This window comes from Bufo gargarizans, chromosome 8 (genome assembly GCF_014858855.1).
Source record: "Bufo gargarizans isolate SCDJY-AF-19 chromosome 8, ASM1485885v1, whole genome shotgun sequence".
NCBI lineage: Eukaryota > Metazoa > Chordata > Amphibia > Anura > Bufonidae > Bufo > Bufo gargarizans.
Window position 1 is genome coordinate 174,049,094 of NC_058087.1, and position 22,431 is coordinate 174,071,524.

Below are 22,431 nucleotides of genomic sequence, written 5' to 3' on the forward strand. Positions count from 1 at the left end.
TACAAGTCCAGCTCCTGAACGTCACCCACAAAATCGTTCCCTGAGTGCTTTGCGGCTCCACTTCCGGTAGCGGAGGAGTCATGTGACCTCACGTCATGGCGCCCTGCTTGTGGCTGCTCCTATGTTTTGGTAAGGCTGGTGACTGTGTTCAGAAGTATACCCCCGTCCTTAAGAGCTCGAACTACAAGTCCCAGCATTCCTGGCGACGTTATTCTGCGTGACGCAGCGCCGACAGCCTCGTCAGTGTATTCTGGGACTTGTAGTTCCGGCAGTAATGTCAGGCATCTCTGGGATATGTTGCTATTGCTACAGTATATCTATGGTATTCCCTATGTTCTGGATCCCACGCTGTCAGGGGATTGTGGGACTTGTAGTTCAGACAGAAATGGGGCTTTTAGTTGTAACTGTATCCGGGACTTGGTTATACTGGGGATAGTAGTTGCCATGTATGTCCATGGCATGAGGGTAGTGTTTTCTAACTACTGGAAGCAATGAATGGATACTCCTGTTAAATGACAGCAAGCAGAGATCTTGAAAAGTGGGAAGAATTGATACGGAAAGTATTTGCTGGAGCGACGGCCCGGCCTGAAGTTCTGTGGTTCTTACACCGATGATGATGTGTTATTTTGTCTTTTAGTCTATGATGTGACAGCCACAAAGATGAAGATTGTGGAGGAGCCCAATACATTTGGGTAGGTGATTCTATCCATCAGCTGCTGTTGACAGATCCACAGTTACTGACGTGGTGCGACGGCTTGGTACTTCATGGCTGTCCGTAGTTTTTTTTTTTTTTGCTAGCCATAGAAATGAACGGGTCCGTGTGCGATCTGCAAATAATGCCGATTGGACACGGACCAAAAATACCTTATACTTACATGGTCGCTGATATTTCAGAGACATTTCTGATAAATCATATTACGGAGTTCCTTGTGGTCGCTTGTACTGTTGGTTTAGGCAAAGTTGTGTGAAAGGTTAGTGTCAGTGTTAGTGTTAGTGTGACCTTCTTTCTCAGGATTGGTGGGGGTGCCATCGGTCAGACTCCCACTAATCAAGGAGATGGTGTATCCTTGTGATCCGCCATCCCTTACTGCAGTGGGAGAACCCCTGTAAGCTTGCCGCGGACATGCTGGCTGTCAGCTCCCGACTCCCCCAAATACGTGCACCCTCAGCTCAGCCGAGAATGTTTATTTCAGTGGGAAGAGAGGAGTAAGACGCTGCCAGGCTCGTGGAGCAGAGGACGAGGTATTGAAATCCAGTGTCTTATCCTTCTTTACCCCGATATCTGCTGTTGGGAGGCCCCATACACACAGGCGGCTCCTGCAGCTGAAATTCGGATTCAGTCGGCTTCTACCTAGCGTGCATAGCCAGCTTTAGGCCCCTTTTACACGAGCGATTTCCACACATTGGACATGCAGAGTCAGTGTGCTGCAGCTCCCGTCCTGACCTCCCAGCACTGACTGGGTCCATAGCATTATATTGATTGATGATGCTGTCAGTGTTATCCAATACGTCAGACCTCCAAGGGTTATATAGCATCATAAATCAGTATAATGCTATGTGACCCAGTCAGTGCTGGGAGGTCCGGACGGGTGCTCTCGCTGACACACGCAGCGAGTCCAATGCGTAGAGCTCGTGTGAAAGGGGCCGTACTGTCTCCTCACTGGCGTCTCCTATTGACCTCTAGCTGTGAATGAACAGGTGGCAGTCACCTCATATTTCATTTCTTCTTAAGGTTGAATAATCCGTTCTTATCACAAACCAACAAGCTTCAGCCAAGGACAGACCCCGCGCCGGTCTCAGGTAACACTGGTTTAATGCCGCATCTACATATTGGGTGCCTGACGTAACTGAAAGTTTTCTCGTTTCAGAAGCTGCTTTATGATTAGAGGTAGAGATTAATGAAGTGAGCTTTGCATCCTAGATCCGTAGTCGCTTCTCCGTACAGCATTAAAATGTACGGCCTCCGATGAGGTGAAGTTAGTTATTCCCGAGAGTCTTATGAGACTTCGGTATTTGATTTTTAAACTGAAAAAAACATTTTAAAACTTAGATCTGAACTTGGGTTCAGTTCCCACTGGTACCTCGCCTCGTCTGAGGCCGTAGATTTTAATGTTTTACGGAGACAGATCGCCGTACATCGTTACAACAAGGTTTTGAGCAAAGCGATTTCGGATCTAGGATATTTGTGCCCTATCTGTCGCGCGACTTATTGTCGTCGTGTAGACCTAGCCTATAAGTGTCTTTCTTCCACAAGACAGAAGAGTGGACTGATTTCCCTAAAAGCTTGGAGAACACCTTTAAGGGTTTATGTCATGAGAAATAACGTTATGTAGCTGACTAGCACATCGCTAATGTCAATCTCAGCAGTACATAACAGTGTGCTTTATAACTCCCTGCTGCCGCCGTTCTCTTAAAATAGAATAAAGACTTTTAAAATATGCCAATGAGCCTCTAGGTGCTATTAGGCCGTTGCTTTAGCACCTAGCGGCTCGGTCTATGCACCCTTTGGCAAGGCCCAGGTCCAGTTGATTGACTTTCGAGTTCTCCTCGGTGACCTGTAAATCCTGCGCCTGCGCCGCCTCGTTTAGTATTTGGCGCAGTGAGTGAAGGACGCGCTCCTGCTGCCGGCTTCCTTCTATCGGCGCAGTGAGGAAGGCGGCAGCAGGAGCACGTCCTTCACTCACTGCGCCGAATACTAAATGAGACGGCGCGGGATTTACGGGACACTAAGGAGAACTCGAAAGTCAATCAACTGGACCTTGGCCTTGCCAAAGGGTGCATAGACCAAGCCTCTAGGTCAGGCATGTCCAAACTTCGGCCCTCCAGCTGTTGCAAAACTACAACTTCCAGCATGCCTGGATAGCTTACAGCTATTAGGGCATGCTGGGAGTTGTAGTTTTGCAACAGCTGGAGGGCCACAGTTTGGACATGCCTGCTCTAGGTGCTAAAGCAACGGCCTAATAGCACCTAGAGGCTCATTGGCATATTTTAAAAGTCTTTATATTAAGAGAACAGCTGCAGGGACAAATGTTAGAAACAGACTGTTATATACTGCTGACATTAGCACATCGCTAATGTCAGTCAGCTACATAACGTTATTTCTCATGACATAAACCCTTTAAAGGCTATGGACACCTTTTGAGGGCAAATATTTTATTACTATTGCATTGTACTCATTTTGAGCTAAAAATCATATATTTAATTTTTTTTTTAATTGGTTGTTATAAAAATTTTTGAGTCTCTTTCTCTGTACATCCTTGAGAATCCTTGTTTTTACTGTGTTCCATCAGGCAGCTCAGCTGACGGCTCCTTATCTCTGACACTCATTATAACGCAATTCTTATCTTACTGATAATAATGTGGCTTAAATAAGTGTTTTTGAACTATTAGTAATTTAGAGATGAGGGTTAGGGCTCATGCACACAAACGTATTTTCTTTCCGCTTTTGTTCAGTTGTTTTTTTTTTGTGTGGATCGTATATGGAACCATTCACTTCAATGGCTCAGCAAAAACAACGGAAGGTACTCTGTGTGCATTCCGTTTCTGTATTTACGTTCCGCAAAAACGTAGTGCATGTCCTATTATTGTCCGCAAATCACAGTCCGAAGCCCCATTCAAGTCAATGGGTCCGCAAAAAAAATGGAACGCATCCGTATGTTATCCGTATTTTGCGGATCCATACTGTAGAAATGCTATGCCCAGCCCATATTGCTTATATGTTTGGTGATTAATAAGTTACTGTTTCCGATCCGGAAAAAATAAACGGATCAAATATGGAAACCATACGGATATGTTTTGTGCAATAACGGAACGGAAGAGGACTTAAATCAGAGGAGAAAAAAAACTTGCATGCGGATCTGTGAAAAACGTACTGCAAAACAACAACAGTCGTGTGTAAGAGGCCTTATTAGATGACCGTCACAGAGTGAAAGTAGGATTCTCGCAGCTAGGCAGAAGTTAACCCTTTATGACGAAGCTGCTAAGTATTTTCAATAAGAACCAATTTAAAATATGATTTCAAGCCTCAAATGAGTAAAATGCAATCATAAAAAAAAAAACATTGCCCCCCGAAGACGTACAAAGCCTTTAAAGATGGAGGTGGTTGTCTTGGATGATGGGGGATTAGCTGTTGATCCATTGGATTCATGCTTATTTGCATTGTGTTTGCAGGACCGCCTCATCTTTTCAGGTTGGCAGGAAAGTGTTTCAGTTTTGTGGAATCCACGTAAGTAAACAGTAATTTTTGGCACCAGCAGGGGGCAGCAGGACATCATGGCAGGATGGGGTGCTCGGATTCTGTGTAAGGGGGTTGTAAATAGGAAAATCCAAGTATTGACTAGTCAGACTTTGATTATGGATTAGGGGCAGTATCGGGGGGGGGGGGGGGTGTAATCTCCATGTAACATCCTTTTTGTCCTCATTTTCTCCACAATAGATACAAATACGAGTTCTGCCCTTTTCACAACGTTACTCAGCACGAGCAGACCTTCCGCTGGAACGCCTACAGTGGGATTTTAGGGTAAGGCTCCTTTCACACTAGCGTTCGTCGGTCCGCTCGTGAGCTCCGTTTGAAGGAGCTCACGAGCGGACCCGAAAGCCTCCGTCCAGCCCTGATGCAGTCTGAATGGAGCAGATCCGCTCAGACTGCATCAGTCTGGCGGCGTTCAGCCTCCGCTCCGCTCGCCTCCGCACGGACAGGCGGACAGCTGAACGCTGCTTGCAGCGTTCAGCTGTCCGCCTGGCCGTGCGGAGGCGAGCGGATCCGTTCAGACTTACAATGTAAGTCAATGGGAACGGATCCGCTTGAAGATGTCACCATATGGCTCAATCTTCAAGCGGATCCGTCCCCCATTGACTTTACATTGAAAGTCTGAACGGATCCGCTCAGGCTACTTTCACACTTAGAAGTTATTAATGCAGACGGATCCGTACTGAACGGAGCCTCCGTCTGCATTAATATGATCGGATCCGTTCAGAACGGATCCGATCGAACGCTAGTGTGAAAGTAGCCTAAGTGTTAACATTTATTAAGGGCGCATTCAGGGCGTGTATTTTTCAGGCCATGTCTCATCAGAAACTGGAGTTGATCCAGAAGGAAAAAGATAAAAAAAAACGTTCTTTTTTGAAGGTTCGCCTCTTGATGGGCCAAACATAGGACTGTACGACTGTGTTCTACGTACCTTCATTTATTGACTCTTGAGGCTACTTCTGTTCTGTTCTGTTTTAGGATTTGGCAAGAATGGGAGATCGAGAACTATACCTTCACAGGCATGTGGATGAGATCAGGAGATTCCTGTGGAAACAAGAACCGACAGACAAAGGTTTCCCTCGATCCATTCATTGCATCTCACCCTTATATACTGCACTATAGATAGCAAGCACCATCTGAGCACGCCGTGGCAAGCAAGAAATCGAGAAGTGCAGTCTGCTGGGATTGTAATAATGTTTAGATTGGTCATGGTTCATATATGTCTTGTTAGTTTTTAAAGGGTCGTCAGTGAGTCCTGGTATCAATAGTTCAGTAGTCATAACCTACACTGCCATCATATGTAAGTACCATACCGTTCGGACTAGAAGACCCCCGCAGATTAAGAGGAAGATTAATTTCAGACTACTGGTATTTCAAGTATCACTTAAAACCAAAGCTGTGGACTCACATAGAGTAGCACTTAGAGCGATTAATACATTTTATCCATTGGTGGTGTAGAGTAGTGAAGGGATGAATACAAGCTTCCCTGGTGGTATATGGTAGTGGAAGTATGAACGATTAGCTTCCCTGGTGGTCTGTGGTAGAGGAGGGAGGAATGTTCAGCTTCCCTAGTGGTCTATGGTACTGGAGACATGAATGCCAGCTACCCTGGTGGTCTGCTGTAGGGGAGGGATGAATGGTCCTCTTCCCTAGTGGTCTCTAGTACTAAACACATGAATGCCAGTTTCCCTGGTGGTCTGTGGTAGTGGAGGGATGAATGGTCAGCTTCCCTGGTGGTCTGTGGTAGTTGAGGGATGAATGGTCAGCTTCCCTGGTGGTGTAGGGTAGTGGAGACATGAATGCAAGCTCTCTTGATGGCCTATGGTAGTGAAGTATGACATGGAGACATGAATGCCAGCTTACTTGGTGCTCTGTGGTAGTGGAGGCGTGAACAGTGAGCTGGTGGTCTGTGGTAGAGGAGGGATGAATGCCAGCTTCATTGGTGGTTTATGGTAGTGGAGAGATAAATGTAAGTTCCCCTGGTAGTCTCACACGCTTCCCCGATGACAGTACTGTAGGGGTAAACATCAGCATCCCTGGAGGTCTAGGGCAGCAGAGAGGTGAATGTCAGCATCTTTGACAATGTAGTGTAGAGATGAATGCCACCTTCCCCGGTGGTCTAGTGCAGTGGAGAGGTTATACCTGTTGTCCAGTACTTAGACTATATTGGAGGTCACAGGAAAAGCTGAACACATCTACCATTAGACCTATAAGGACTCTTTCACACGAGCGGATGCCGTGCGTGGAATCCACTGCGTGAAAGAGAGCCATGCCCCGTTCCGGACAGCAGAGACACGGAGCTTTAACATGATTGATAATGCTCTTTGCCTCTGTGACCTCTTTACTATAAAATCACAGTGACAACTTTATCCCACTGATTTTGTAGTAAAAAGAGCATTATCAGTCATGTTAATGCTCCGTGTCTCTGCTGTCCGGAGCGGGGTTTGGCTCTCTTTCACGCAGCAGATACCCCGCACGGCATCAGCTCGTGTCAAAGAGCCCTAAGGTGGTTTTAAGACAAGATCCTGGCCTTCTTTGTGTCAATGATGCGAGTAGTCTGAATGTTCTGTGGCTCTTCCATCTATACATATCATCAAATTTTGATATATTTTGGCTACAGGTTAATTTTGTCTGTGGACGGAAGAACAAGTTGGCTGCGGTATCAGAGCCGAACACCTGCGTCTACTCTATGACGTTTGAAACCCCACTGGTCTGCCACCCGCATTCTCTGCTAGGTATGGCCCTATAGAGGAGATATGTGCAGCGCCTCCTGCTCCTCAGAGTCCATCATTAATGGTCGCTCTTGTGGTTGCAGTCTATCCTACTCTCGGGGAAGCAATGAGAAAACAGTGGGACGAAGCAGAACAGTCCTTATATGATGAACTCCTCACTGAACAGGTACAATGTGTACACAGACCCCCAGCGTGACCACGTCAATCCCATGTCGTACATTGCAGTTACTGTGGGACTAGGACTTTGTGGTGTTATATGTTATCCTTTGATGCAGCTTATTCAGCTATTCTCCCTTTTACTTCACAGGGCTACAAGAAACGTCTTCAAGACATATTTCGAGAAGCCGGATACTTGAAAAAGACCTTGCAGCATGAAAGCGATGGAAAGCTAGACCAGAACCAGCCTAAGAGCTTTGACTCACTGGAGCAGTGCAGCAAGGTGTGTACATATATACCGTAGGGACTCATGCAGCCTGTGATGGGGAACACTGATAACAGTTACCGGCAGATAGAATCACTCGATCAAACCAGACATACGGCCATGTGGTGGCGCTGTTTTATTGAGTGGGATGTATTATATGGTTTATCTTTCAGGCCCACACAGACTCGTCTGAGGAGATAAAGCGACTACGAGGCATTTTGGAAAGGCACGGCATTTCTTATCTCAAAAACGGTGAGAAAAAGTTAAAAGAAAACAAGTACACCTTGATTCATGTAAAAGATGTCATTGGGTTATCCTTCACACGGCCCCACAAATCATCAGCGTTGTATAAACGAGGGGATGTGCTGCCGACAATATGCAACGTCAATGGCGGATAAACAATCGTAATTACAGTTTGCATCGGGCATGTAAAAGCAAGTGCCGATGGACTGGTATATCGTTGACTGGCACTTGTTCGGGCTCTAATTGCCCTGTATAAAAGGACCCTTATATCTCAGTTTAGTAAAGCCAGAGGTTGTGTGTTTCCCCCTCCATGCCTGCTAAGTGGGTGAACTTTCTGTGCAAATCAGGTGTCTTCACTTCTTCCAACCTTCCCCTCCCACAGCATGCATTCTAAGGGCTCATGCCCACGACTGTGAATGGGTCCGCAATCCAGAAGGTCGGTGCGGAGGCACGGAACCACTACGAAGTGCTTCTGTGGGGGGTTTCTGTCCATGCCCCTGTACTGCAAAAAAAGTAGTGCATGCACTATTTTGCAGTGCGGACCCCATTTAAGTGAAGGAGTCCACGATATGCATGCTGCAGCCCCCACGATCGGTGCCCGTGCGTTGCGGACCACAACTTGCAGTCCGCAGCACAGGCCCGGCCGGCACACGGTCGTTGGCATGAGCCCTAATAGACATAGGCCTCATTCACACTTGTGTATTTTGTTCAGTATTTGTATACGTCAATACCAGGAGTGGAGCATACAACAAGGGAAAGTATCCTGGAAAGACATGGTTTCCGTGTTTCAGATCCTCTCTTGGTTTTGGCTTCTAAATACTGATGCATAATACTGCCGTGGGAATGAGGCCATAGAGAGAAGCTGCAGCTGCATCCCCCTCCTACTGTACAGATGGATGGGTTTTGAGGGAACTGAGTAGATATCTGAATATTTACAGAGCCTGCAAACAGGTAATGGGCAGCCCTTGGCTCGAAGAAGGTGAGAAAGATGATACCGTCTCCCGCTAGGTTAGAAAATTCCATGTATTCATTTCTTTTTCCTGCCGGATACGTCAGAATATGTGTAGAATAACAAAACAAATGGCAACTGTTTTTGACGGCTTGGCTGAAATATATCTGTCCCCCTCCAGGATCGTCTAATATAGAATCGCAGCCTGGGAGTTTAGTCACACCTACTCCAAGGGGTGAGGAGAAATATCATCTACGTGGAGATACTGGAGATCGAAACGAACATTAGCAGCAAACATGCAGCGCTGCTGGAGGACTGAGTAATTGTAGACTGATGATGTAATCAGAAGACATTTAGATCATTGGCCAAAGAGCATAACTTTTTTTTGTCAAATGACTTCTAAACCTTTAAAGGTCCCTGTCAGATGAGCGAGGCACCGGCCTGATGTTCCAGCACTGCCGGGGTCCCATAGCATCATAAATCAATATAATGCTATGTGACCCCAGCAGTGCTGGAAGTTCAGGCTGGTGCCTCGCTGCAAGTCCGCAGCAAGACACTCGCTCGTCTGAAAGGGGCCTAAAGGGGTTGAGCAGACCTGTAAAGGGAAGCTTGCTTACCTGCTTCCTGGCGCTGGCTCCCCCAGGCCTGCGATCCCTTGCTGTAAACATCTGGTTTGACATCACCACAGCCAATCATTGGCCGCAGCTGTGACCAGATCCCTTTGTGTCATGACGTAAGAGTACGCCGGTCACCGCCGTGGCCGATGTGCTTACTAGCGATTTATTGGGTGTAGTGCCGCCTGAATTTTTCTTCTGTTTTGGTGAATAGTCTGCAGTGATGTTACAGGGAGCATCGCAACCCTAGAGGAGCCAGTGTCAGGAAGCACGTGTGAAATCAAAGTTGCACATTTTTGCATAGAAGGTCAAATTTGCTACCTTTTTCCTGTCCGAATTCTGGGTGTAGGGATTGATAAATTACCCCCAAAGTATGTGAAAATTTGCAGAAATTTACATTATAAGCATTTATTGCATACCTTAATAGTTGAGGGTCTGGTGACCAGTGTGTGCAGAGTGCACCAGCCGGAGACTCTCTATGCCGTTCAGTGGATAGATTTATGGGATTTTTATAGAAAGACTTCAAAGAAGAAAGCAGTGTGCAGAGATGGCCGCCTCTTCATTGAACTGTATCTGAAACTGGGGGCCAGTGGACTCCTCCAGTTTCATCATAAGCAAGACCTGCAGATATGCCATAAACGTTCAGGATGGGAATAGATCCGTCCCGTTTCCGTTATGCAGGGGAATCCTCTCCTGCATAGCAGAAACGGGACGGATCCGTTATGCAGCCCATAGACTTCTATTAAGACTGAATGAATAACGGAATGCCTCTAAAGGCATTCAGTTATAGAATTGCGTTATGGTCCATGGTAACGAAATCCATAACGCAATTCACCTTTTACCAGTAACCAAAGCGTGAACGAATTTCATAACTGGAGATTCGCTCATCTCTAGTTACTTGTGTATATACTATAACAGTGCACATTGAAGACGCTATTGATTAGGAAAGGTTCATGCATGGAGTTTATCTGTTCTCCCCGTGTCTATTCCAGTTTCCTCCCACACGGGACAGCGAGTGATGACAATGTCTGTAAATCTCTGTGAATTATGATGATGCTATATGTGTAAATAAAACAAAATTTGTTACCAGGTCCCTTTTTTTTCACGCCAAAAGTAGTGTAATGGTGTCGCAAGTCTTACCACTGGGCTTTTGTTTGGCAAAACTTGTGACTTTGCCCCGCTCACATGACTTTTCCAAAGTGGCAAGAGGGCATAGCGTGGACGGGCTCATCATTTTTCACGCCAGTTTTTGGTGTGAAACTTGGCTTAAAGGAAACCTGTCATCACCTTCTTAGCCCAATTATCCACTCACTTTTCTAAAAATACTTAATACATTAATAACGATATTAAAATCAATTCTGAAGGAACTACCAGTTCAGAGAAAAAACTAAAATAATTGTTCCCGCCTTATATGTAAATGAACCTTAGATGAGTCCTGTCTCCTCCATGCTTCAGAGTCCAGCGTTCTCTGACTCGGAGCCCAGCACCGCCCACTGTGAAGGAGCCCAGCTTCGCATCCCCCGAATCTCCTCCTTGCTCCCCGACATCACAAAGCTAAAGCGCCGTAATTTTGCGATACGCAAGCTAGCGCATGCGCAGCTTGTTCCCAGAGGCTGATGCCAGCACAGGGAAGGAACACTATGCAGACATTGCGCATGCGCTAGCTCGCGCATCGTGAGATTACGGCGCTCTAGCTTTGTGACGTTGGGGAGCAAGGAGGAGATTCGGAGGATCTGGGCTCTGGAAACGTTAGTAATAGCTTCTTGGGCTTCCTCCTTGCCTCATTTACACATATAGTTATTTATTTTTTTTACACCATAAAACACCTGTGGCTCTCCAGCTGTTGTAAAACTACAACTCCCACCATGCCTTGCTGTAGACTGTCCGGGCATGATGGGAGTTGTAGTTTTGCAACAGCTGGAGAGCCTCAGGTTGGCCATCCCTGCCATAAAAGCACACAGAGCTACAGGGAGTGCAGAATTATTAGGCAAATGAGTATTTTCACATCATCCTCTTTATGCATGTTGTCTTACTCCAAGCTGTATAGGCTCGAAAGCCTACTACCAATTAAGCATATTAGGTGATGTGCATCTCTGTAATGAGAAGGGGTGTGGTCTAATGACATCAACACCCTATATCAGGTGTGCATAATTATTAGGCAACTTCCTTTCCTTTGGCAAAATGGGTCAAAAGAAGGACTTGACAGGCTCAGAAAAGTCAAAAAATAGTGAGATATCTTGCAGAGGGATGCAGCACTCTTAAAATTGCAAAGCTTCTGAAGCGTGATCATCGAACAATCAAGCGTTTCATTCAAAATAGTCAACAGGGTCGCAAGAAGCGTGTGGAAAAACCAAGGCGCAAAATAACTGCCCATGAACTGAGAAAAGTCAAGCGTGCAGCTGCCAAGATGCCACTTGCCACCAGTTTGGCCATATTTCAGAGCTGCAACATCACTGGAGTGCCCAAAAGCACAAGGTGTGCAATACTCAGAGACATGGCCAAGGTAAGAAAGGCTGAAAGACGACCACCACTGAACAAGACACACAAGCTGAAACGTCAAGACTGGGCCAAGAAATATCTCAAGACTGATTTTTCTAAGGTTTTATGGACTGATGAAATGAGAGTGAGTCTTGATGGGCCAGATGGATGGGCCCGTGGCTGGATTGGTAAAGGGCAGAGAGCTCCAGTCCGACTCAGACGCCAGCAAGGTGGAGGTGGAGTACTGGTTTGGGCTGGTATCATCAAAGATGAGCTTGTGGGGCCTTTTCGGGTTGAGGATGGAGTCAAGCTAAACTCCCAGTCCTACTGCCAGTTTCTGGAAGACACCTTCTTCAAGCAGTGGTACAGGAAGAAGTCTGCATCCTTCAAGAAAAACATGATTTTCATGCAGGACAATGGTCCATCACACGCGTCCAAGTACTCCACAACGTGGCTGGCAAGAAAGGGTATAAAAGAAGACAATCTAATGACATGGCCTCCTTGTTCACCTGATCTGAACCCCATTGAGAACCTGTGGTCCATCATCAAATGTGAGATTTACAAGGAGGGAAAACAGTACACCTCTCTGAACAGTGTCTGGGAAGCTGTGGTTGCTGCTGCACGCAATGTTGATGGTGAACAAATCAAAACACTGACAGAATCCATGGATGGCAGGCTTTGGAGTGTCCTTGCAAAGAAAGGTGGCTATATTGGTCACTGATTTGTTTTTGTTTTGTTTTTGAATGTCAGAAATGTATATTTGTGAATGTTGAGATGTTATATTGGTTTCACTGGTAAAAATAAATAATTGAAATGGGTATATTTGTTTTTGTTAAGTTGCCTAATAATTATGCACAGTAATAGTCACCTGCACACACAGATATCCCCCTAAAATAGCTAAAACTAAAAACAAACTAAAAACTACTTCCAAAAATATTCAGCTTTGATATTAATTTTTTGGGTTCATTGAGAACATGGTTGTTGTTCAATAATAAAATGAATCCTCAAAAATACAACTTGCCTAATAATTCTGCACTCCCTGTATGGGGACTGGATATTGCAGATGTGCTAGCAGCCCATGTCCTCAGCTCTATACCCAAAATCCAGGTGACAGGGATCTACACCATCAAGACAGTTAAGCCTGCCTGACACGGCATCGAACTTATGTAGAAGCCTGCGCCTCGTCACAACTTTGGCGCTTCCACCAGCAGCGCAGAGGTACTTGGTCCCGGCGTGGAAAATGCTGGCCTTAATAAGTATCCTCCTTAAAAGGGGTTCTACAGGAATTAAGAAAATGAAAATACTTAAATATTACTTTAATATATATTCCCAAATATCTTTCATTAGTTGTAATGGCTTGTTTTGTCTGGGGAGCAATAGTCAGGGAAATACAATGGCCGCTGTCCTATTAGTACTTGTTACTTCACAACACTAAGCTAAAGAGCCGCCTCATCCTCCTCTCTGCTAGTCAGGGATTATGATCCTAAATACAGTTTAATATGATCTTCAGCTGAATCCTCTGGGGAATGGAGTTCATGAGGAAACATGAAGTACAGAGAGGAGGTGGGGGTAATGAGCAGCAGCACTTGTATGCAGTCTCCATTACCACAGTCTGTCCTGTCTATCGTGTCTCCTCATGAACTCCATTCCTACAGAGATTCAGCTGAAGCTCTTATCATCTGTATTAAGGATCATAATCCCTGAGCAAAAAGGAGGATGAGGCAGCTCCTAGCTCAGTGTTGTGAAGTAACTTGTCCTGCTGTGTGATCAGAACACGTTTTGTGTGTACTGATACGACGACGGCCATTTTATTCCTCCTAATGATTGCTCCCCAGACAAAACGAACAATTAAAAAAACTTATAAATATATTCAAATATCTTTCATAATAATGTAATATTTAAGTATTTTCATTTTGTTCGTGCCCTTTAATGTATCTAAAGGCCCACATTCACCTAGTTGAGGCCAAAAGAGTGTAATTTTTCTGCTGTATGGTATGGTGGTGAAGCAGCCTGTACTATTAGGACTCATGCACACGACAGTTATGCGATCCGCAAAATACAGATGCGTTCTGTGTAACGTTCGCTTTTTTTTTTTTTAATGATCCTATATACTGGCATCTGGCCCTCCCAGTATATACCTCCTGGAGACACTGCAGTTTGAAAACAGCCCAAGGCTACTTTCACACTAGCTGTAGCCTTCTCAGACGGGGGGAACAGCCTGCCGGATCCGTACTGCCGCTAGTGCACCGTGCCTTCGGAAGTCTGCTCCGGCCCCATTGGCTATAATGGGGGCAGGCCGGAGGTGCGGTCGAAGCACAGCAAACATGCCAAGAGGCGGCCGGAATAAAACTACGACATGTACATGGATTATACTAACACATCAGGTTTAGGGTCCATTTACACGTCCGTAAGTTTTTGTGGTCTGCACATGGCTGGCCCTATGATAGAAATGCCTATTCTTGTCCACGATTGCAAACAAGAATAGGCATTTCTATCTTTTTTGCGGGGCCACAGAACTACAGATGCGGACAGCAAACAGTGAATGAGTATCCTATATTGAAATTAATGAGTCCGCACCCATTACGCCAAATTGCGGAATAGATGCAGACCCTGAACTATGGACGTGTGAATGGACCCTAACCCACTACTAAATACCAAGAGGATCTTCTGGGAGCACATTTTGCAGGTCACGTAACCGCATAAAAATATTTGTTACATTGTATCAAAGAAAACCAGTACAACCATTAAAGATCAAAAATTATTTTAATTCCCATATTGATAAAAATAATTCCATGAATTTTGTAAACCATTGCATAAATGCTATAGTGTAAAAGGTTTTGTTTTTCTTAAAAACAAGTGTTAACAATTTGAAACGATTCACTAGAAGTAAAATGATTATGCAATTATAAATAATACCTTCTTTATCAGGAACAAAAAATGCCATTCACAAGACCATTCTTTTTTTTTTCTTTTTTTTTCCTTTTGTTTGATACACGCAAGCCAGATTAGCTTCCATAAATTAATACAGGTAAAATCTAGAATTATAATATTTAAGGTCGTATACGGACCAGTTACACAAATATACCGTAACAATATTACTAATATTTAAACACTAGTTAAGATAAAGATACAAAACCTAAAATGATATGTTTAAAAACAAAAAATATAAAAAAAAACTACACTATGCAGCTTGAATTCCATTCTAAACCCTCAAATGTCTGCAAAACCCTGAGAAACCAAAATTTATAAGCATTCTGCTTATCCCAAGTCACTGCTGTATGGCAAAATCCACAGAAATCTTCACAAGCTACAAGTATGGAGGATCAGTCACATATTCAGCAATTTTCACAATGTTAAATTAAAGGAGATTTCTTATATAGTATGTTTAAGCTCCTGACTGGTCTTGTTTTAAGGCCCGATTCATACGACCATGCTTGGTCCGGGAAACTCGGCCCATGCATCCGCTGCATCTCCTCTGACTCGAACTGATGGCATTTATGATAAAGTCAGTTCCTATCTGATGGCGAGGCTATTGTACCGTACTCACATGATGATAGCACCATACAATAGTCCTGCGATCAGATAGGAACCGACACAAGGCATTATATAATAACTGGGGTGCAATCAGTTTGGGTCAGGGGAGCTGCGGGCGGTCTGGGAGATGCAGCTGACGAATGGGCCATGTGAATCAGGCCTTATAAGAGCACAATGGGCAGAAAACAATCCATGCCCGAGATGGACCTATCCTTTCACTGTCCTCTAATTTAATAGCCTTCCAACATGGAGGACACATTGTACACTACCAATGATCAAAATAACGTACTTGAGGCCTAGGTTTTTTTCAACTGTTAAACTGTATTCCGAAAACACAACATTTTCAGACTAAATGATTTATAATGTGACAGTTCTTAAAGGGGTTGGCCAGTCTGTATTATATCCTATGCCAGAGTTGTCAGACAGATGCAGGACCCGTTCCTATCTAGAGAACAAGGCCCCCCCGAAGTGAAGAAGAGCACACTGCACATGCGCAACATTCTCTCTTTTCGTTGCATTGGGAGTCAGCCTACAGTGGTGAATGAAAGTCCTACATCAGAAGTGGTGATACACTACAGTGGTGAATGAAAAGTGCATTGCACATGCGCAGTCACCTCTCCATTCGCCACTATTGGAATGCCGGAAATAGTAGAGTCGGCGCTCGCCTATTTTCGGAACTCCTATAAGCGTGAATGGACGGTGACTGAACATGCACGGCTGCTCTCTGTTCTGGAGAGAGGAGTGGGTTCCATACCTGGATGTATCTGTAAGCATATCCTTGTCATATGCCATCAATGTCCCAAATGGTAGTAATCCTTTAAAGTGGATTTCTAGGAAACCTCCTTAATTTTTCCAAGTGTGTTTTTTTAACGGATAACCTGTACTCTGGATAGGTCATCAGTATCTGATCGGTGGGCGTCTGACACCCGGAACCTGCACTGATCAGCTTTTTGAGAAAGCATCGACTCTAGCAGTAGCGCAATAGCACCGCAGCCTTCTCTCTGCTACAAGCAACCACAGCGCTGTCCATCGTATAGTGGCGGTGCTTGGTACTGCAGCTCAGCCCCATTCTCTTCAATGGGGCTAAACAAATGTGACGTCACATGGCCTGGACCATGGATGCCCAACCTACGGCCCTCCAGCTGTTGCAAAACTACAACTCCCAGCATGCTTGGACAGCTCACAACTATTAGCGCATGCTGGGAGTGGTAGTTTTGCAACAGCTGGAGAGCCGCAGGTTGAGCATTCCTGGCTAGACAAAGCTGCAAGAAGGCCGAAGCGCTACTGCGAGGGGGGAGTCCCGGGTGTCAGGCCCTTACTGATCAGATCCTGAGGATAGGTCAACAGTATAAAAATAAAAAAAAATCCCAGAAAACCCTGTGTAATGCAGACTTGTGCTTTTTGTATTGCAACATGTGAGCAATCCTCGACTTATTTGGTAAAATGTACAGTTCCCAATCAAGAATATTGTCAATATTCAATAATTTGATCAATTTCTCATAGTGCATTTGTTCATGAATTGCATTTTTATAAAACTTTGACTTGCAGTAATTGCATACACCGTGTAAAAGTTGACTCACTCATATGAAAGTCACCCCTGGCCAGAATACTACAAGCCACATTGTATCAAGAGATCCAATAAACTCCTCAGCCCAATCAAGGGTTAACGTAAAGGACAATGAAAGGTTCTTCAAATAAGTGGAAGAAACTGCATAAACTGCAGAAAGAGAAGCGAGACCATTAGGCGATTAGCGAGGAGCCGCCAAGGTTCGCTGTAATAAGAAAAATGGGCACAGGGCTTTAACTACTACAAAAGACAAAAAAAATATAAAAACAACCTCGCAAGCCGCTCATTTTCACATTTTGGTACATTTTTTTGGTCTGTTACTTTTCTTTAAAAATGAATAATGCTAAATAAACAAAGAAAAGGGGGGGGGGAGAATCATAATGGTCTGCTCAAGTGATACAATGCAAAAAAAAATAAAAAACTTGCATGTTAGGCAAGTAGCACCCGGGGTAGACTCGGGCCCATGGCTGTGTGTGAATATTAACTGGTTTAGTTATCAGTTCCCTTCCTCTCCGTTAATGAGCACTACAGACTCTGGGTAAAAAGTTCATATTAATATTATATTCCCTATGCATTATATTCTTTAGAATTACATTTTATAGTAGTCAGAGATCCACTATTGTGATGGGTTTTTGTTTTTTCCACAATCAGTTCCAAATATTCTGTACACAGTGTTGATGGATACAATTCTGTCAGTCACACCACTAGGGGGAGCTTACTTTTTATATATTGAACTGCGTAAAACAAGAAGATGCAAGCTCCCCCTAGTGGTGGCTGCAGGCAGTCAGAATGTGATCACTTTCTCTCTAGGTCTCCGCAGGGGATTTTGGAAAGCTATAAAGATATACTAAGAATGAAAGTAGCACAAAACAGCAGTCTTAAAGTGGCCACAAAAGGTAACAATTTGGCCGTTTGACAATGAGTATTGCAAAGGGAAATCACACAAAAAGACCTATTTCACACAATAGTGGGAACACGTACACCCTGAACTTCCTGGCATTTAAAAAAATAAAAATAAAATTAAGAAATGGTGTAAAGTAGAACTGGCTTAGTTTCCCCTTAGCAACCAATCAGATTCCACCTTTCATTTTCCAATGGAGCTCTGAAGAATGAAAGGTGGAATCTGATTGGTTGCTACGGGCAACTAAGCCAGTTTTCCTTTACAGCACTTTTGATAAATCTCTCCCTCTGCTTGGCTGCACCCCAAAACGGACACGGCCGTCCCATGGTCGTGTGAAGGCGGCCTACAACTGACAATTTCAAAACAGGGCCATGTCTTGAATGTTTTTAACAAGCACAATAACATCATGGCAATGGTCTAAAGGGGTTCTCCAGAATTAACGTGTTGATGACCTATCAGCAGCAGAGGTCCGACTCTGGCCAATCAGCTGACTGAGAAGGCCACAGTGACTGAGCCTCCTCACAGCGCCATACACTGGATAGTGGCCGTGCTTGGTATTGCAGCCCAGGCACTTTCACTTCAATGAGGGCCGAACTGTGTCTGGATCATGTGAACGTGATGTCACATGGCCTAGTAAGAGGCCTAAGTGCTCACGGCGAACCGCGGCCTCTTCATACAACTGATCAGCACGAGTGCCAGAAGTCGGATCCCCACCGATCTAATATTGATGACCTATCCTGAGAATAGGCCATGGATGGGCAACCTTCGGCTCTCCAGCTGTTGTAAAACTACAACTCCCACCATGCCCTGCTGTAGGCTGTCTGGGCATGCTGGGAGTTGTAGTTTTGCAAAAATTGGAAGGCCACAGGTTGGGCATCCCTGTTCTATAGGATCTAGCATACTCCAATACCATTTCATTTCTCAAGTTCCTGCTTTGACAGCACTGGCTTGAAAGTTGCAGTCACTTGCAACTCTCTAAATAAACTTGTAGCAGGAGGTAAGATCTCTATACATTTCCAGGATGAATAATAGAGTAGCGGCACAGAGCAAGAAACAATGCTTCAGAATTGCTTAGTTATGAGGAATACATGTATTCACTAAAATGGATGTGTCAGGCAAGCCGACGGGACCCACAAATCTGTACGAATATGAAATGTCATGACTCAACTGCTACTATTTTGACCTAAAACTAAATCACTAAATTTTCATTTTCTAATCTGCATTAAGAAGAAAAGCTGGCAAGTACAATTTTGGGAAAAGGAGGATGAAAAAAAAAATAATGTAAAGACTTTTTCTTGTTTGTCTTTGCATCATAACTCAATAAGATCTTTTCAATCTAAAGTTTCCCTACAAGTAGATATACAGTATAAGGGTCCATTCACACATCCGCAACTGTTTTGTGGTCCACAATACACAGACACCGGCCATGTGTTTTCTGCATTTTGCGGACCGCACATGGCCACCACTATAATAGAAATGCCTTTTCCTGTCAGTGTCTGCAGACAATAGGACATGTTCTATTTTTCGCGGAACGGAAGTGCGGATGGGGACAGCACACTGTGTGCTGTCAGCATCTTTTGGGGCCCCATTGAAAATTAATGGGTCCGCACCAGTTATGCAAAATTGCAGAACGGAAGCGGACCTATGAATGGACCCTAAAACATGCATTTATTCATAGTGGCACTAACCAGTCCTGTAAGAAGAAAAGAGAAAAAAAAACACTGTATAAAAAAAAAAAAGTTAAGACCAAAGAAAAGCACCATAATTCTGGTTGGTGTTCCCCAAGTGCATAATAAAGCATTAAAAAACTACAATTCGAAATAACCTAAATATATTGACTATACCACAAATCAACACTTCAAAAAGTTACAATAAGAAAAGGAAATTAATTAATATGGCCACTTTTTAATCTAAAGAATGTTCTCGTTTCATTACATATTAAATGGTAAACAAAAAAAGCTAAATGATTACATTAAAAAAATGCTACGTATTATTTGTTACATCTTACACTACACAGCTAAAAAAAAAAGTTCATTCCGCAAGAGCAATAATTAGCGCCTACTCTCTAAAAGAAATAGCAAGTCTTCAAAATTGCAAAAAAAAAAAAGGAACTTCTTAGGCTACTTTCACACTTGCGTTCAGAGCGTATCCGTCTGGGGTCTGCACAGACGGATCCGCTCCTATAATGCAGACGATGGGATTCGTTCAGAATGGATCCGTGTGTGAAAGTTGCTCAGACAGATCCGTCCAGACTTTACATTGAAAGTCAATGGGGGACGGATCCGTTTTGAAAATTGAGCCATATTGTGTCAACTTCAAACGGATCCATCCCCATTGACTTACATTGCAAGTCTGGACGGATCCGTTTGCCTCCGCACGGCCAGGCGGACACCCGAACGCTGCAAGCAGCATTCAGGTGTCCGCCTGCTGAGCAGAGCGGAGGCTGAACGGAGCCATACAGATGCATTCTGAGCGGATCCGCGTCCACTCAGAATGCATTAGGGCAGTACGGATGCGTTCGGGGCCGCTTGTGAGAGCCTTCAAACGGAACTCACAAGCGGAGCCCCAAACGCTAGTGTGAAAGTAGCCTAAAAAACTTCACACAACAATTTTATAATTTGGTCAGTTATAAAAAAATTAAAAAAAAAAAGTCACTGCACATTTGCTCTGCCTATCAAAATGCTAATTATTATCAAATGTCTTTGGCAAAAAGACCACATAAAACATGAGGAAAAACATCTTTCTTCACAAAAACCATACTAATACAACAAAAGCTCACTCATAACCTGCAAGTTGTGGCATTTCTACCGCTACCCAGAATCTGAAATAATGAAAACAGAGTCCTCGTCTTTTTTCTTAAACATCAGGTTCAAATGCATAGTTTATTCATGCAGGTCCAATACAGCCTTGTTGTTTCGTTTTATTATCTTTGAGCATTTCGCTTTTTTTTTTTGCTTTTTTTCTTCATTTTTAGTCATATGTGAACTAAAGTCCATATTGCCACATCTCTGCTGGCCTTATAAATGAATTTCTTTAAAATGTGACAGCTGAAATACATACATAATGCAACACAGTAATTGGTCATTTACAATTCGGGATGTGTGTCACTTTTTAGTTTTTTCCATATTTTTTTTTCTTTCAACAGCAAAATAAAAAAAAGGATTATTTAATAAATTGTAACTAGATACAGTGTTAGAATACAGTATTATATAGTCCTGAAGTATATTTACCAAACCATCTATTCCAAGTAAAAATAATAATAATATAAAAAAAATTGAAATTAAGATTTCACTAGACGCTAAACATTGTTAAAGGAATTATAAAACTTCAACTGATAATCACGCTCTAAAAACGTAGGGGCTGTGGATTGAGCTACTATCAAACAGTACCAAAGCATCTAAAAGCAGGCATCTCAAACTGCGGCCCTCCAGCTGTTGCAAAACTACAACTCCCACAATGCCCTGCTGTAGGCTGATACCTGTAGGCTGTCCGGGCATTGTGGGAGTTGTAGTTTTGCAACAGCTGGAGGGCCGCAGTTTGAGATCCCTGATCTAAAGCAACATGAGGTATGAAGGTGGGTGAGCTGTTAATTGCCAGTTTATAGAAATTAGCAGCTTAAAGTGCATCTGTCAGCAGTTTAGTACCTATGACACTGGCTGACCTGTTACATGTGCACTTGGCAGCTGAAGGCTTCTGTGTTGGTCCCATGTTCCTGCATTGCTGAGAAAAATGATGTTTTAATAAATGCAAATGAGCCTCTAGGAGCAACGGGGGCGTTACCATTACACCTGAAAGCTCTGCTCTCTCTGCAACTGCTGTGGCACTTTTTGACAGGGCCAGGTGTGATTATATTTACACGGCCTGGTCCTATCAAAGTGCAGATGAAGTAGCAGAGAGAGCAGAGCCTTTAAATGTACTGGTAACGCCCCCGTTGCTCCTAGAGGCTCATTTGCATATATCAAAACTTTATTTTTCTCAGCAATGCGGGCACATATTAACACGGTACTGCAGATGTCTCCAGCTGCCAAGCGCACATGCAACAGGTCAGCCAGTAATGGGCAGAGATCTGCTGACAGATGCCCTTCAAAAGAAAAAAATATATATATAATTTGTACTTTTATTTTTTGTAAACAGTAGGCATTATGTTTGGTGAACAGGAATATTATTCTATAGGCCCAAAAGAAAAAAATCACAATATTACATTGCGTACAGCAATAAGAAGTGTTCAGTTAAAGTTTCAGGAAAATTACCACTTTATTCTGGATATGGTACCAAGTCAGTTTCTTTTACAGCAGAAACAGAAAAGTAAAAAAAAATTTAAATAAAAATTGTAAAAAGGAAGGCAGAAGCCAAGACAAATTCAGAAGAGCACCGCTGCCAGGTTCAGTATAGGGGTCAGGGTTCTTTTCTTGTATATTTTAAAGAATAAATAAACAAGCAATTTTTATTTTTTAAAACTTCCAATTATTCAAGCATGCCCAGAATTTTTTTTTTCATAAAACAAAAAAACAAAACAAAAACATATATACATGAATAAAAAGATTTTTTTTTTTTTTTTTTTTTTTTTTTTAGCTGCTATAAGGTATAGGCACTTGATAAAAGTGGCCATGTGACCTCATTTCACATCTCTGAAAAGCTTATAAATGATTGATATCACGAGGTTAAGAGCCATACAAACAAGTTAATTATGAAAAAAAGCGATTTAAAAAAGTACAGAAAATAAAACATCACAAAGCCATAAAA

At 43.5% G+C, this 22,431-nt stretch overlaps 2 protein-coding genes across 5 annotated transcripts in view; one reads left to right on the plus strand and one right to left on the minus strand.

Moving 5' to 3' along the window:
• The first annotated feature begins 49 nt into the window (after positions 1–49).
• GNPTG (N-acetylglucosamine-1-phosphate transferase subunit gamma) lies at positions 50–9,989 on the plus strand. The gene is made up of 11 exons (XM_044303479.1): positions 50–129; positions 638–692; positions 1,733–1,800; positions 4,171–4,225; positions 4,436–4,519; positions 5,228–5,321; positions 6,870–6,984; positions 7,065–7,147; positions 7,289–7,420; positions 7,576–7,654; positions 8,776–9,989. The coding sequence occupies exons 1-11, from the start codon at positions 96–98 to the stop codon at positions 8,880–8,882; spliced, it is 906 nt and encodes a 301-aa protein (XP_044159414.1). The 5' UTR covers positions 50–95; the 3' UTR covers positions 8,883–9,989.
• A 6,642-nt stretch (positions 9,990–16,631) lies between these two features.
• The window catches only part of UNKL (unk like zinc finger), a 77,968-nt gene continuing 72,168 nt past the window's right edge, over positions 16,632–22,431 (minus strand). For all 4 annotated transcript variants that reach the window (XM_044303305.1, XM_044303304.1, XM_044303306.1 and 1 more), the window contains one exon: positions 16,632–16,928. In XM_044303305.1, coding sequence (XP_044159240.1) covers positions 16,877–16,928 — 52 coding nt within the window. In that variant the 3' untranslated portion in view covers positions 16,632–16,876. The remainder of the gene's footprint in view (positions 16,929–22,431) is intronic.

Excerpts from the sequence above, each read along its gene's own strand:
- GNPTG (XM_044303479.1), top strand. The coding sequence starts at position 96 with ATGGCGCCCTGCTTGTGGCTGCTCCTATGTTTTG. Across the intron at positions 130-637 it reads GTGGCTGCTCCTATGTTTTG|TCTATGATGTGACAGCCACA; the intron begins GTAAGGCTGGTG and ends TTTGTCTTTTAG. Across the intron at positions 693-1,732 it reads GAGGAGCCCAATACATTTGG|GTTGAATAATCCGTTCTTAT; the intron begins GTAGGTGATTCT and ends TTTCTTCTTAAG.